General features: G+C 41.6%; 3 protein-coding genes across 6 annotated transcripts; 2 read left to right on the top strand and 1 right to left on the bottom strand.

Moving 5' to 3' along the window:
- Nucleotides 1-553: 553 nt before the first annotated feature.
- On the top strand, nt 554-4,777 carry pdcl (phosducin-like). Of its 2 annotated transcripts, none has more exons than XM_083669820.1 (4): nt 554-620; nt 2,635-2,819; nt 3,193-3,374; nt 3,658-4,777. In XM_083669820.1, the coding sequence occupies exons 2-4, from the start codon at nt 2,645-2,647 to the stop codon at nt 4,219-4,221; spliced, it is 921 nt and encodes a 306-aa protein (XP_083525946.1). In that variant the 5' UTR covers nt 554-620; nt 2,635-2,644; the 3' UTR covers nt 4,222-4,777. The 2 variants fall into 2 exon arrangements, with proteins under 2 accessions (XP_083525946.1, XP_083525945.1); XM_083669819.1 differs by lacking the exon at nt 554-620 and adding an exon at nt 1,016-1,326.
- Nucleotides 4,778-8,892: 4,115 nt separating this feature from the next.
- Nucleotides 8,893-11,326, bottom strand: rpl28 (ribosomal protein L28). 2 transcript variants are annotated; one of them, XM_083669486.1, is made up of 5 exons: nt 11,306-11,326; nt 10,593-10,683; nt 10,205-10,328; nt 9,243-9,361; nt 8,893-9,028 (listed from the first exon to the last, which is right to left on the bottom strand). In XM_083669486.1, exons 2-5 carry the CDS (start codon nt 10,671-10,673, stop codon nt 8,939-8,941), a joined length of 414 nt encoding a protein of 137 aa, XP_083525612.1. In that variant the 5' UTR covers nt 10,674-10,683; nt 11,306-11,326; the 3' UTR covers nt 8,893-8,938. The 2 variants fall into 2 exon arrangements, with proteins under 2 accessions (XP_083525612.1, XP_083525611.1); XM_083669485.1 differs by having other exon boundaries at nt 11,206-11,311.
- A 277-nt stretch (nt 11,327-11,603) lies between these two features.
- Nucleotides 11,604-13,928, top strand: LOC310804802 (uncharacterized protein). 2 transcript variants are annotated; one of them, XM_083670148.1, is made up of 7 exons: nt 11,604-11,977; nt 12,105-12,219; nt 12,365-12,480; nt 12,714-12,813; nt 13,020-13,141; nt 13,286-13,380; nt 13,489-13,928. In XM_083670148.1, exons 1-7 carry the CDS (start codon nt 11,887-11,889, stop codon nt 13,534-13,536), a joined length of 687 nt encoding a protein of 228 aa, XP_083526274.1. In that variant the 5' UTR covers nt 11,604-11,886; the 3' UTR covers nt 13,537-13,928. The 2 variants fall into 2 exon arrangements, with proteins under 2 accessions (XP_083526274.1, XP_083526275.1); XM_083670149.1 differs by having other exon boundaries at nt 12,368-12,480; nt 13,489-13,926.
- The last annotated feature ends 69 nt before the right edge of the window (nt 13,929-13,997 follow it).

Here is a 13,997-nt window from a genome sequence, read left to right as displayed (position 1 = left end):
TCAGTGAAGTGTGAAAGACATTGACAAATGGCATTCTACTGGCCTTGGGATAGCACAGTGTGGTATGGTAAAACCAGTTAAACCAAACAACAAAACAAAAAAAAACATGTAGATTAGATTACCTAAAAGACAACATAGACTATAAAACAACTGTCAAAGGAAAAAAATCACTCAAAGTAGTAATCAAGACCTATCATATTCTGAATTACAGTTTGATCTGATTTAGTCTGGCATAGCCATACCTCCAAATCACCTTTGGAGGTCTGGAGAATTTTAGATTAGCTGATCAAGTTTGGATTGAACTGGATGGAGCGATGGGAGAATGTGCTCGCAATTTCATTGGATCTTACATGCCAAGAACTCTCCCCCCACATGCCCATGTAATGGTTGCTTGTTGCTATGTACGTCATCTTTTCCTTATAGAGAGTTGTTGCCTAGCGCTAGCTTGCAACATTTAAACAAATGGAAATATAACCTGAAGGGGAAACTTAATTCTGTTTTTTTTGGAGCTCAAGTCCAAGCAAGGTATTCGAGGCGTCACTCTTTTCAAACTGGTTTCTGCTCCTTTGTACAGTAGATACTTCCTGCAAAGGATTTCCCCAAAGCCTGGTCTCAACAAGGTTAGTCATACATAAATAGCATGCAGACAAGAACACTCACATCTCTGAGGGTACTGGAAAAAAAACAAGACAAAGTTAGGCACGTGAACAACAGGGAGAGTGTGTGCGCAACGTAATTATCACCGTATATCATAAACACTGCCTGCTCTGATATGTTCACACACATATGTACAGGGAGGGAGGGACTATATAAGGGATGAACATGTCCATACTCACACTGTGCGACAGTGGGTGACCTCAGAGCCCTGTTATAATTGAGAATGATGATAAAACCATTATGGTGCACCAAGACTTTTGTTCTAAGTGCACAATAGCGTATTGTTTTCCGACTGGTGTGGTCATGGATGTTACGTGCAAACGTCATAACTGTGTGTGTGCGCGTGCGCGTGTGTGTGCGTGCGTCCGAACTTGTAAAGTCTGGTCTCAACGAGGAAAGCTCTGATGATGCTCATGATATCCCCTCACTGTTTCTTAGTGCATCACTACTGTCACCTAGTGGCGTTAAATAATACAGCAGGACTGTCTTTGAGCAGCACTGAGCAGGCACCTCCCTCTTTAAATTATTGGCTCATTCTGAAGTCTGTTACTTAGCCTCGTTATATTATTGGTTATTTACTTTCCAGCCTTTTTTTGCTGTCAACGCCCGGTCAAAGGGGAGTAACTAGCATTGAGAGCAGTCGTTCAGCTAGCTGGTGATACTATTTGGGTAAGATCCTACTAGTTATGTTATATGCTAGATATTGTCTTTAAATCGTAGTTGTAGATATACATATAACAGGAACCGTGTTGATTGCAATGACATCTCAAAATAGCTAGTCCTAAAAGATACTACTAGCTAGATAGCAAAGCCTGTTCCTTAGCAAGCCAGCTAGCTAATGATGCTATTGATAACTAGCTATGTGGCTAGATATGGAAATGTCATATTGGCCTAGTTGGTGGATATCCATGTAATTGGATTGCCTTTCGAGTGCCATCTACTTAATTGGCTGTAGTGGTAGCGTATTATCTACCTGGCTAGCGTTAGCTGATTTCGTTGTGCTATATGTCTGTCGGCGTTATAAATACATAGCTACTTAGTTAACTAGCTAACGACCATGATTTGCATGAGACCTGTCTTTGTTTATCTCCACCACAGTCCACACATAGCTACTAGTACAGTTTAATGTCAGTGCCACAAACAGTAGCTATAATACTTGAATGAATAGTATTTAGTTCTAGCTAGCCAGGTGACAGGCGTTACGGAAAGCCGGCACCAGGGACATTTCCTTTAGGACACGGTCATTGAGCTGTATCAGTTGAGCTGTTTATAGCGGAATTGCCAGCTCTGAACTGTTACTGTATTAACTAGCTAATGTAGTACAGAGCTCTAGGCAGTGCCTTCTGAGTATACTGCTATTGTGTGACCCATTGTGCTTGCCATCTTCAGAGTAGTGCTTAGTGAGAGGGATTTGTGAGAGGTCCCCTGCCCCCCCTCACTCTCGCTCCATCTGTGCTAATGGATTAACATGGGATTCAATGCAGCACTTAGGCCCTAGAGCTGAAGGTTTTCTGTCCTGTAATGTAACATACACACTCATGTCCCTACATTTGGACAGCCTGGACAGAAAGTCTCATTCTGTGTGAAAAGGTCCATTTTAATCTAGGGGAGATTAAATGGGTGTTAATCTGTAAAACGCACCGTTGTAAACTAAGTACTATGGTCCCATTGCCCTATTTTAATAGGGCTTGATTGATGTAGGCATAATGTGTTTAATGCAAAGTGCTATTGTCTCTGGGTTATGTCTGAGGTAGAATTGTTGTTGGTGCAAAGTAAACTCCATGTCATGTACGATGATGTTGGTTAGCTAGTGGTTGTATTACATAATGTAGGCTAAGTGTCATGGCTGCCACTGAGTCGTAGTTAGTCTGTTCTCAATTTACTTAATAAAGATAAGCAGACAAACTGTGTGGGAACATTATTGAGCTTGCCTCACACGGTTACAGTAACATGTTATTCTCACTGCCGTTCCCTCAGGTGAGCAGTCATGACAACACTGGATGACAAGATCCTGGGGGAGAAGCTGCAGTACTACTACAGCAGCAGTGAGGATGAGGACAGCGACAAGGAGGATGAAGAAGGGGAGGCCAAGACGATCCGCAACCCTGACGTCCTGGAGCCCGAGCTGGAGTACAGTGCTGATGGCAGTGCCATCAACACAGGTAACACACACACACACACACACACACACTCATCAAGGCAAAACATATAGTGTTGTTATAGATTAGATTAGATTAGATTAGATTCAACTTTATTGTCATTGTGCAGAGTGCAAGTACAGAGACAACGAAATGCAGTTAGCGTCTAACCAGAAGTGCAAAAAAAGCAGAAAAGTGCAGTATATGTATTAACAGTAACATTATAAGCAGAGTAAATATAGAATGCAGTATGAACAGTATAAGCAGTATATGAGCTGTATAAGTAGTACTATAGAGATCCACATCTTTATACATTTCTATGGTTGTATTTGGCATTGCTTTTCACACGTCCCATGATGTCACACAACGTCCGATGATGATGATGGATGTTCTGCAGGGCCAAAGGGTGTGATAAATGACTGGAGGAAGTACAAGCAGCTGGAGGTGGAGCAGAGGCAGGAGCAGAAAAATGAGATGGAGAGACTCGTCAAGAAACTCTCCATGACCTGCCGCTCAGACCTGGATCTAGAGCAAGACAAAGCCAAACAGAAAGCGCTGCAGGACAAGATCCATAGCAAGGTGTGTGTGTGTGTGTGTGTGTGTGTGTGTGTGTGTGTGTGTGTGTGTGTGTGTGTGTGTGTGTGTGTGTGTGTGTGTGTGTGTGTGTGTGTGTGTGTGTGTGTGTGTGTGTGTGTGTGTGTGTGTGTGTAGGGATTAATAGAGAGACAGAAAGAGAGTCGAAAACAGAAATGGCTGCAGGAGGCCAAAATAAACCCCCATGTTACAGTGACAGGAGAAGAGGAGGGGGAGCTTCACAATCTGTAGGAAAGCCATAACTAACGCTGTGCGTATGTTCCCCCAGATGACCATGCAGGAGTACAACATGCTCCAGGAGGATGAGGACGACCAGGACTTCCTCGAGCAGTATCGCAAGCAGCGCATCGATGAGATGCGCCGGCAGCTGTACTGCGGCAAGCGATTCGCGCAGGTGTACGAGCTCTCCTCCGGGGAGGAGTTCCTGGAGGCCGTGGATAAGGAGGACATTAACACCCTGGTCATGATCCACATCTACGAGGGTGAGGTGCCCGCCTGTGAGGCCATGATGGGCAGCCTGCTGTGCCTGGCACAGGAGTACCCGCTGGTGAAGTTCTGCAGCGTGCGCGGCTCAGTCATCGGCACCAGTGCCCTGTTCAGGGGCAGTGCCCTGCCAGCCCTGCTGGTGTATAAGGCAGGAGATCTGATCGGGAACTTTGTGCGGATCACAGACCAGCTGGGGGAGGAGTTCTTTGCTGTGGATGTGGAGGCACTGCTGCAGGAGTACGGTCTGCTGCCTGACAAACCTGCCCTCATCCCAAAGACCATCCGCAACGGAGCCATCACACAGCATGTACAGAGTGACGACGACTCTGACCTAGACATAGACTAGAGCCCCTACATGTTCATACACACACACACACACACACACACACACACACACACAGAACATTGAGTAGAACCCCTATATGCACGTACACAGACAGACCTATGACGACTGAAACCTGACTTATTATACAGCATGAACTCACAGTACCCAATGACAATGACTGCAATGTAAAACCAGAGACAAAAGCGCACATACACATAATGAAAAAACAACACAACCAAGTGGGTTGTGAACAGGACCTCAACATTCCCTTTTAACCAGAATGAGTGATGTCATTACATATCCTATTAGCTCGATTTAACTCGCTTCCTGAATGAACCAATACTAAGACCTATTTGTTATGCACAATCAGGATATGCAGACATTACCTAGTATACGTTTGAACTGTAACTATTTATTCTTTAAAAGCATTGTTTTATGTCTTGCTTCTATGTCTGTTCCTCACCCTGTAGAAGATAACAAATCCTGTCCTTAGTGACCTTTTGTTAGTTTTATACCTTTTATATGTGTTTGACCATTTCAAATCTGTACAAATAATTATGGATAAAATAAACCAGCCTGATTTGACTACTCTCTGCTTGTTTCTGGGGAATGGGAGGCATGTTATCATATTTAATAGGAGTGTGAGTTCAGTCAGGTGCTCTCTGACTGTGTCTGGCTGCTGAACTGGGGCATTTTCTGGATCATAGCAATGTTTCATACATTAAAGCATGTCTCAACACTCATCCACACAGACTGTAATCCTAAACATGTTTCACATTTCCAACCACAATACCCTCCATATATGTTTGGACTGTTGGACCTTTAAATTAGAATTGTGTCTATGCTCCAGCAAATCGGGTTTTAACTCACGAAATGATGACAGACCAAATTACAGAATGTCACCTTTTATGAGAGTATTTTACAAATGTTTTACCATTTATAAATAAAAGCACATCATGCATGTAGTCTAGAAGTATTTTGACATTAAACTTGTTAAGTATATTAAGTAGTCTAACAGTAGTATTTGGATAATGGACATCCATTACATGCAATAACTGAATCAAGCCTGTGAGTCAGAACTCTTTGGATGTATTTGCGCAATGCACATTGCTTTGGGTCATATCTCCCCCAATGGTGAATAATGTCTGGAGATGTGTTGTTGTTAATAAGCAGAAAGATGTTTCTGAACACTTGAATTCATCATGATGCTGCCATGGTTATGGAAAACGAATCATGAGCAATGAGTGAGAAAGTTACAGGCCAACTGCATTGAGCTGCTAAAAAAAAAAAAAAAAAAAAAGGGTGAAAGGGAGAAAAAACACATCCATAGTTTTGTATGTTTTATTCTCATTTATAGACATTACAGGGAGATCGTACTGTATTATTCCTCATGGACATTGCACATTGTCATTAGACATAGAAAATTATGGGATGTTTTTATGTCAAATCAGCCTGAATTTACAGTGACAAACATACCATATAGCCTATGTTTTCAGACGGCTCTGGCTAAATAGCATGTCAGCTTTCAATATATTCTATTAATATCAGATCACGTTTGATGTCTGGTGTTTCAAAATATGTTCAAAACAGTGTAGACATACTTGTGTACATGACATGCATTGTTTGTATGTATTCTTTGTACATTAAAACAACCATCACAAATATATAGTTAACATTCTGACAGCATTCTAAAGCCACAGCAACTTGTTCCTTGGTAATCCATCAGATTCTCAACAGCCTTTATCCAACCAGTGGTGATCAATCCATCTGTCCAATCAAGCCCAGTCAATGTAACCTAAAACCGTCCCAGCAGTAGGAGGGTGATACAGGGCAGCACTAGCAGGAGGGGCGGTGTGTGTATATGCAGGGGACGGGCCGAACCATGGAGCTCATGTCCACACAGGGCATGCTCCAAAAGGAGATGGGTCTCAGCACTGATGCCTACAAGACAAAAAAACAACAGCACATTGCCATCCATAAAGTGAAACAGTTACTTCTTGTATCATGGGTTGAACTGTCACTGCACAGTACAGTATATACATCTGATACACATCTTTTACCAGTCAAAATCTGGTCTTGAGACTTACTGCAGTTTTTTTTCAACTGCACCATTTGAATGAAACTGAAGTTCACATGCCCACATCAATAGCATACATGAGCAACAGTAACATTGTCAGCAACACAGTAAGTCATTTCTCATTGCTTTCACACAAAATGCAAATGTCAAGCAACTTTTTTCAGAACAGTGAACACAACTTTCTACATAAGACACAAAAATATATTGAGTAAGTGTTGACAAATGAAACTGAAATATTTCCTTACAGCATATAGCTATTTTTCCCGTCATAGTGAATCTCTACTCCATACATTGTAACTCTCATCGCTCAACAGTTCAACTAACGATCAGTCAATAATCACTAATTAAATAGGTCATCAGTAACATGTAGCCTGGTAGACAGGAGAGAATAGATTACTATAAATGTTTCTGTTTGCCCTTTTGTGTTCTACAGTAATGCAATTTTTGTTTGTTTGAATATTTTAGATGAATTTGATTTATATTTACATTAAGCAATCATATTTTTCAGGTGCAATTCTACCAGAAACTATATCTTTCAAAGTTTTTCTGTGGAGTGAATTTTTACTGTTGTTCACCTTTGTTTTCAAATAAAAGATGTCCAACCTACAATGCATATTGATGGTTATAGTTACTATTTAGTGTGTCATTATGAAATGAATGATGGATTTCACTTTTCATTAGGTGACAAAGGATACCGTTTTGATTCACTGATTTGCTTTTTTGACATGTATTTTAAGTTTTGCATTTTGCTCAAGAATTGTGGTGTTTTGGCAAACGTGTTTGGAAAAAACAGTTTAGAGGGACATGTTAACTGTTTTGAAAGGCTGAATACTGTTCCAAGGAAAGTGCTCAAGCAATCAAGAAAAACTGTAATGTGCAATACACATATCACATATCCAGTATAGTGGAGTAATATCTGAACATTATCGATTCTAAGCGATTACCTAGTAGTTGACTTGATTAACACCAAAACCTTTTCTTTCCCTGCTGTGCAGCATTGGCCCTCTATTGTTGACAGTCAGCGACCCTGCTGCTTTTTATGGATATAAGATCAATGTGCACTAATGGTATGGCCTCATCCCTCTTTCCATGGAACTCAGGAGGGAGGGAGGGAGGGAGGGGAGGAAACGGATAAGTTACCGTGTTCTGACCACTCATCCCAAAGATGCTGAATATCCTCGTCATGCTCATGGTCAGGATCTGTCAAAAACACAAATAAAATATGCATGTGACATCTAGGACATACGTCTACTTCCTGAAAGCAAGTGTTATAACAGCAGTACTATTCATATATCCAGTAACATTATACAAAACTGATCACTTGCATGAAATGCACATCTTAAGTCTCCTACTTTGGAGACACTTTGGTGTCAATGAGGACACGAGAGAGGAAAAATCTGAGAGAACTGTGAACATAAACAGATGTAAAAATGTGACAATAAGTGAAAGACAGCAAAATACATCAGAGAGGACAGAGAGACAAGGGGTCGAACACAAGAGGACATGAGCAAACTGTATGTAGGAGTGACAAAGGAAAAGAGATAGCATGCTAAACAGCAGCACCAGTTAGAGAGCTGAGGCATCAAGTAGGGTGGTGAAGAGGAGGTCTGACCGTGGGTAGAGTGGTGCCACAGCAGCTGTTTGAGTTCCTTGAGGGCGTGGGTGAGGTTCTCCAGTTGGTCGTGCAGGTGGATGTTCTCCTCTATTAGGGCGTGGATGGTATCCTGCAGCTCAAAGCCCTGGCTCAGCAGGGCCAGCAGAGCCAAGGGCAGAAACAACAACACTGGCCTGGGTCCCCTCATACTAACCACACTGCACCGTCCCCACAGCACAAAAACAATCTCAATTTCATCCTCAGACACAGAAAAACATCCAGTTACATTCAATACCAGCGCTGCACTTCAACACTGAAATAATCTTTAACTTTGGATATTTTTATCAGCTAGCAACTAGGGGGAGGTGACATCCTGTTTTTTTTCTCCCTACAAAGCCTGAGGGGAAAAGCTGTCAGTGAGCTACTTTCAAACAAATCAATCCAATGTTTCCACGCCGTTGACCAGAGTTAGAGCAACGACTTTATGGAACTCCCATCTTCATTAGGACATGAAACAGAACATTTTCTTCTGGAAAGAAATTATATTTCAGATCATTTACACTTTGAATCACATCAGAGGTTCTAATCAAAAGGACTTTCACATTAGTTTTAAAAATAAATTCATTTGCAGGGAGGCTATAGGTTATCAATATAGATGGGGCACACTTCTCTGGTTTTTAATTAAGTGCAACCTATTTGGTCACATGCTCTGCTGAACAACAGTCATTCTAGTCAAGGAATAGGAACAGTGCTATGTAGAAGAGACTAAAGGGATCAAAAACTAAAGTTTCTCAGAAGAAGAGAGAAAATGTACTACAGCTCCGTTTGAAATAGGTCAGCCCAAACAAACCAATTGCCCTATCAATCCAATTCCAGTCAAGATTCCATTAGGAGAAAGAAAGCCTCATTCTGGGGTGAACTGCTGAACACGAGCCTGCACTTTGTGGGGTTATAACTTAATTAAGCTGATGAGATTGCCTCCATTCATTCATAAAAACGAGTGAGAAGACATGAGAGGGTATTGTTTGTGAAACCAAAAGTTTTTATTAATAACTGTGCCTATGAATTTATGCGGTCTTGGCGGCCCTGGAGCGCTTCTTCTTCACGACCACGGGCTTCTGGCTCATCAGGATGGCGCTAGCACGACGCAGGGCAGCCTGGGAGAGACACAAATCACATCAATCAATCACTTGGCTTTTCACCTACAATTTCAAGGAGACCTCCCTTGAATGTATCTTGTGCTACAAGGTGTAACCTGAACTTCCACATAAACACATCAAAAAGACCACTTGGATATTCAATATGCATAACTCAAGGGTGTTTGGGTGGCACGAGAAGGACCAACAGGAGGTTTTAGTTGAGGAAGCTCACCATGCGCAGGTCCTTCCTGTAGTTGTTCTTGCGGATGATGTGCCTCAGGCTGTTCAGGGTGGCACGAGAGTTCTTGTTGATGGTGATCTTCTCGTATGAAGTGGCAGGTTTGCGCTGACCTGAAAGAAGAAGAGGGTAGCGTTTAGCATAACAGCTACAAATGGGGGTTTAGTTAGCCTCCCCCAATTACGTTCATGAACACTAGATTCATTATTAAATTAATGAGCGCCTCAGACCACTTGTACAGCAACAACGTCCATTCCAAGGTGGATTTTTGCTGTCACTTAACCCCCACAACATACATAGAATTTCCTAGGTTTATTCACCTCCCTGGGACTTCGGACATTGAACAAGTTTGCAAACAAGAATTGCAAGGAATTGCTAATCAAGAAGCTGTTTTGAAATGCTCAAATATGATTATGTTGAGGATATTTTGTTTCATAGGCGTAATTACATTTCAATTATCAATGTGTGGTTAAAATGCAAATTGTGATAACAGATTTCATAACTTGATGCAATCATTTTGATCGTGCACATAAGTACACAAAATATGTTTAATATTACAGTAGGCTAAATGTTTAAACAACGTGTCACATGAATGGCGAAAGCTGATGTTTGCCTCTGTCGTGTGGCAATGCTATAGGTGGAAATAATATCTCCAAGAGCTGTTCTAGTGGCAGTATTGCCTTGAAGTCCTCGTGAAAATATGAAGTGGAACAGAAAAGTGCAGCGTTTCCAGCCCATTGATGATTCATATTTGATATATGTCTCTGCTCTTACGATGCTCTGAACCAATGTCTCCTTACGACGCGTTTCGGGAAACATGGTACAATGGCTTTCTTAAGGAACCCAAAAGCTTCAGTTCCATTGCTATCAGGAAACGAGGCCCAGATCCTAATGACTGATGGGTAATGAGGTTTTATTTCCTGGTAATAAGGAGCACACTGAAGTTGCATATTTACCTGCACGCTTCTTCAGCACGACAACAACACCCTTGCCATCAGCAGCTGGCTGAACACCCACAGTCTTCCTGTGCACCAGCCCATTGAAACGGTAGGAGTTCTTGGACTTCAGGTTGTTGGGCTCCTGGTCAACAAATTAAACACATGATTGATCAATTAACCTTTCACTACTTCAATTATCAATACAAGAGGTCCACCATATACTAATGTTCGCCATATACTCACTTTCTATTCAATTTTTGACATTACCAATATAGTATTGTTTTATACAGGTCACATTAACTCGTTTTCTTTACAACAAAAGTGACAAAAACAACTTCTTCTTGCACAGGTATAAACCCTCTGACAGTCCCCTGTCCACATTATGAAGCCTGTCACATGTACTCACGGTGCTGTAGGTCTGTCCGTTCCTCTTGATGATGAAACTGGAGCAGTTCCTAATGACCATCCACTGCAGATGAGACGACATGTTGGCGAACCTGGGCAAGACAAAACCAGGGTTATAAAACGGGACAACTCCAGGACAGTGTTATACAGCTTCATACTTCTGGATATTTGACACGTTAAAATTTCGTTTCAGCATTCATAGGGCAGACGACACACAGATCATAAGGACTCTTTCTGAACAGCAAATTAAGACATTATCATTTGCTTCCAATCTCTGAACCTGAAGACGACAGCGGTGTCTCAGACAAATACCGACAGTCTGCGTTGATTAATTCAATGGATTTACCAATCTCACTAGAAGTTAGTTGCGGAAGTCTATGTTTTGATCCAAAACCTTGAACTAGACATGTTAGCATCTTGTAAACATTGACAGCACCTAATTTGGATTACAATAAGGCCAGACCGCAAAACATGTATAACATGGATCTTAGAGCTGCACAATCAACCACACCAGACCGTTGGGCCTAGTAGCAGGCTGACAATATGAGTCAAATAGTTGAATGAAACAACAACATCGATACGCACTATATCACATATGAGAAATAATGACTTACACAAGTACTCTGCTCGATATTTTATTATCTAAATGGGACACAAACAACGAAAAAATCAAATTTTGTATCACTGGGTTAGCACACGGAACGACCACGTTACCTTTCAGGGGAAGAAGAGGGTAGAAAAGGACGGAAGCCGGATTACTGAACCTATTTCATAGATCCCTGCGCTTTGCAAACAGTGTTTATCAAGATAAAATGTATATAGATGCATATATTTCTGATGACAGTCAGTTATGAAAACTAATCTATTAGACTTTGGTTCAATCCAATTATATTTTATATAAATAATGTACAGAGCGTACTATTTATTCAAACAATATCTCGGAGGAACACTACGCTAGCGTTCTTCGTAAATAACCTCCTACGTGCTAATTGTGCGCCACCCTGTTTATATGTAGATCCGACTAGCTGTCTGTCGACATTAGGTAATAAATATCAAACCCTCTAATTGCAAATAGATACATATAATAATCGGACACATAATAATGCACCCTCGTAACTTCGTTGCAGATAATGGGATATTGTGCCACTGCCTTTAATAACACCAACAGCTAGCTGGCTGAGTTAAGTTGATGATGATGCTGAGATTGTTGACAGTTGAAGAGGTTAAGATGTGGCACGTCTTTTGGAGCTCCGTCTCTATACATATTTAGTGCTGTGGCTAGTAAGGAGCCAAACATGGACGATGAAGAAGATCTGGAGGTACTGGGTGAACAGCTCTATGATGTGATTTACCCCAAGCACGCCGAGATGGCTGGGAAACTCACAGGTGATCTCATCCTCATTACCTGTTTGTAGTGTTGCAGTGTCAGAGACACAGTCAGCTTTATCACGGCATATATATCACAATGTTTGCTGCAGATGATAACAGATGACTCTAATTTGATCTGTTGCAGGGATGTTACTGGAGCTGCCGGGTCCTGTCCTGACACAGATTCTACAAGATGAGGCTATGCTAACAGAAGCCCTGGAGAAAGCCCTCAGAGCTCTGAAAATGCCCCAGAGCCACAGGTAAGGTGCAGAGGGCTGTAAAGCTTGCTGAGGGAGAACTAGGGTTGTTTAGGGGTTGTCATTGAGGTTTCCAGACCACTTTGCTCAGCAGTAGATGCTGTCACATGAATATTGTTGTTGATTTTGACCAATACTGTTGTGTCAGCAGTAAAATGATGTCCCAGGATGAAGATGAGGCATCAACCTCTTCAGACTCACTCGGAGAACAGTTGTTTGAGCTAGTGGATGTCTACAACACCGGTCACACACAGAAAATCACTGGTAATCATCCTATTGATCAATTAGCCTGTCATCAATCCTCACTCATACCGCTGATTTCTCTGCTGCCTATTCACAAGGACCAGCATGAGGAAGACGCTTCACAGATTATTATTATTCTGGGTTCTGATCCTTAAACTCAAGACTAGCGATTCCTCACTGCGCTCAAGATTAGTCTGACCGTTGTGAACAAGCAGCTGCTTTACTTAGTAATATGTTTCCATTTACCACTGTAGGCATGCTTCTGGAGCAGCATAGAGAGGCAGTGTTGAACATCCTTTCAGAACCTTCGCTGCTGGAGGAGCAAGTGAACCTGGCACTGAAAACTCTGCAGGGGTGAGTATGAACACAATTTACCTTCGTCAACATGATGAACATCTACAATTCCTGTGAAATGCTGACATTGCTTGTACAATAAGCTTACAGTAAGCTCCTATTTATAAGGACTCTAGTTAGGCTTAATGTGTGTAGAACGTGTACAGGAAGCAGTTCCTCATATACTGTAACTCATACATATGTGATATGTCCTTGCTTGGCTGCAGGCAGAATGTGGAGGAGACAGATGTCAGTGACTCATCTGACGCTGATGACACTGAGAGGCTGGGCGAAAGGCTGTTCACACTCGTTGAGGAAATAGATGCAGCGCACTCGAATGACATCACAGGTTGGTAGTCCCCTCCACTCGTGGAGGCTTTTTCCTCTGAACCAAATGTCTTGTTTAGTTTTCATTTACTGTAATAGCTAGACTATGAGTTTGGGTATTTTTTCTGCATGCCTGGTCTGGTTCTGACTCCCTTATTGTCTTCAGGAATGCTGCTGGAGATGGACTCTGGGACTCTCAGGCAAATGCTAAGTAACCGGACCATGTTGGAGGTGGCAGTTCAAAAGGCACAAGCAGCACTGGTAATGTTCAACAGAAACTAGCTTTGCAAATATGAGGAAAATATATCATTACCATCTTGATTTGTCACAGGGGATATGATTAATTCATAATTTGTGTTTTTGTTACAGGAGAGTATTTGGACCCAAGAGGATAAAGAAATGTCAAACTCTAAATAAGGTTGACAGAAATACTGGGACAAGATTTCAGCTAAATGATACCGTGTTCAGTGAACACAACCAGTGCAATGTGCCATTAACCCTGAGCTCATGGATGGTCTGCAATAGTGTAGTATCTCATGACCATAACACATTAATTCATATTATTTTTCTGAGTGTCCCATTGGGCACTCTTCGTACAATGATGTCAACAGTTTCATAAATGTGCCATGGATATCTGATATTTTACAGACCAGTAATTTTAGGGAAATCATTTAGTTTGTATCCAACTCCTAATGATTGATCTGATTTAATGATGTAAAATGAATTCAATGAATTTTGTATCTTTCCACAAAAAATAAATATAAATATTCTGTATTTAGCCACTGGATTTGTTGTGTGATGTACTGCAAGTATGTAAGTGTAGGAAAAGGAAATATGTTGATATGCGGAAACACCCTGAAGAAACCTGTTGTCTCCCA

Source organism: Argentina silus (genome assembly GCF_951799395.1).
Source record: "Argentina silus genome assembly, chromosome: 5".
Taxonomy (NCBI): domain Eukaryota; kingdom Metazoa; phylum Chordata; class Actinopteri; order Argentiniformes; family Argentinidae; genus Argentina; species Argentina silus.
This window is presented reverse-complemented; position numbering and strand designations above follow the sequence as displayed.

Coding starts and splice junctions, on each gene's coding strand:
- pdcl (XM_083669820.1), top strand. CDS start 2,645: ATGACAACACTGGATGACAAGATCCTGGGGGAGAAGCTGCAGTACTAC. Junction 2,820..3,192: donor TGGCAGTGCCATCAACACAG/GTAACACACACA, acceptor GATGTTCTGCAG/GGCCAAAGGGTGTGATAAAT. Junction 3,375..3,657: donor AGGACAAGATCCATAGCAAG/GTGTGTGTGTGT, acceptor ATGTTCCCCCAG/ATGACCATGCAGGAGTACAA.
- rpl28 (XM_083669486.1), bottom strand. CDS start 10,673: ATGTCGTCTCATCTGCAGTGGATGGTCATTAGGAACTGCTCCAGTTTC. Junction 10,329..10,592: donor ACGGACAGACCTACAGCACC/GTGAGTACATGT, acceptor TTTGTTGACCAG/GAGCCCAACAACCTGAAGTC. Junction 9,029..9,242: donor ACAGGAAGGACCTGCGCATG/GTGAGCTTCCTC, acceptor TGTCTCTCCCAG/GCTGCCCTGCGTCGTGCTAG.
- LOC310804802 (XM_083670148.1), top strand. CDS start 11,887: ATGGACGATGAAGAAGATCTGGAGGTACTGGGTGAACAGCTCTATGAT. Junction 12,814..13,019: donor GCACTGAAAACTCTGCAGGG/GTGAGTATGAAC, acceptor GCTTGGCTGCAG/GCAGAATGTGGAGGAGACAG. Junction 13,142..13,285: donor GCACTCGAATGACATCACAG/GTTGGTAGTCCC, acceptor TATTGTCTTCAG/GAATGCTGCTGGAGATGGAC.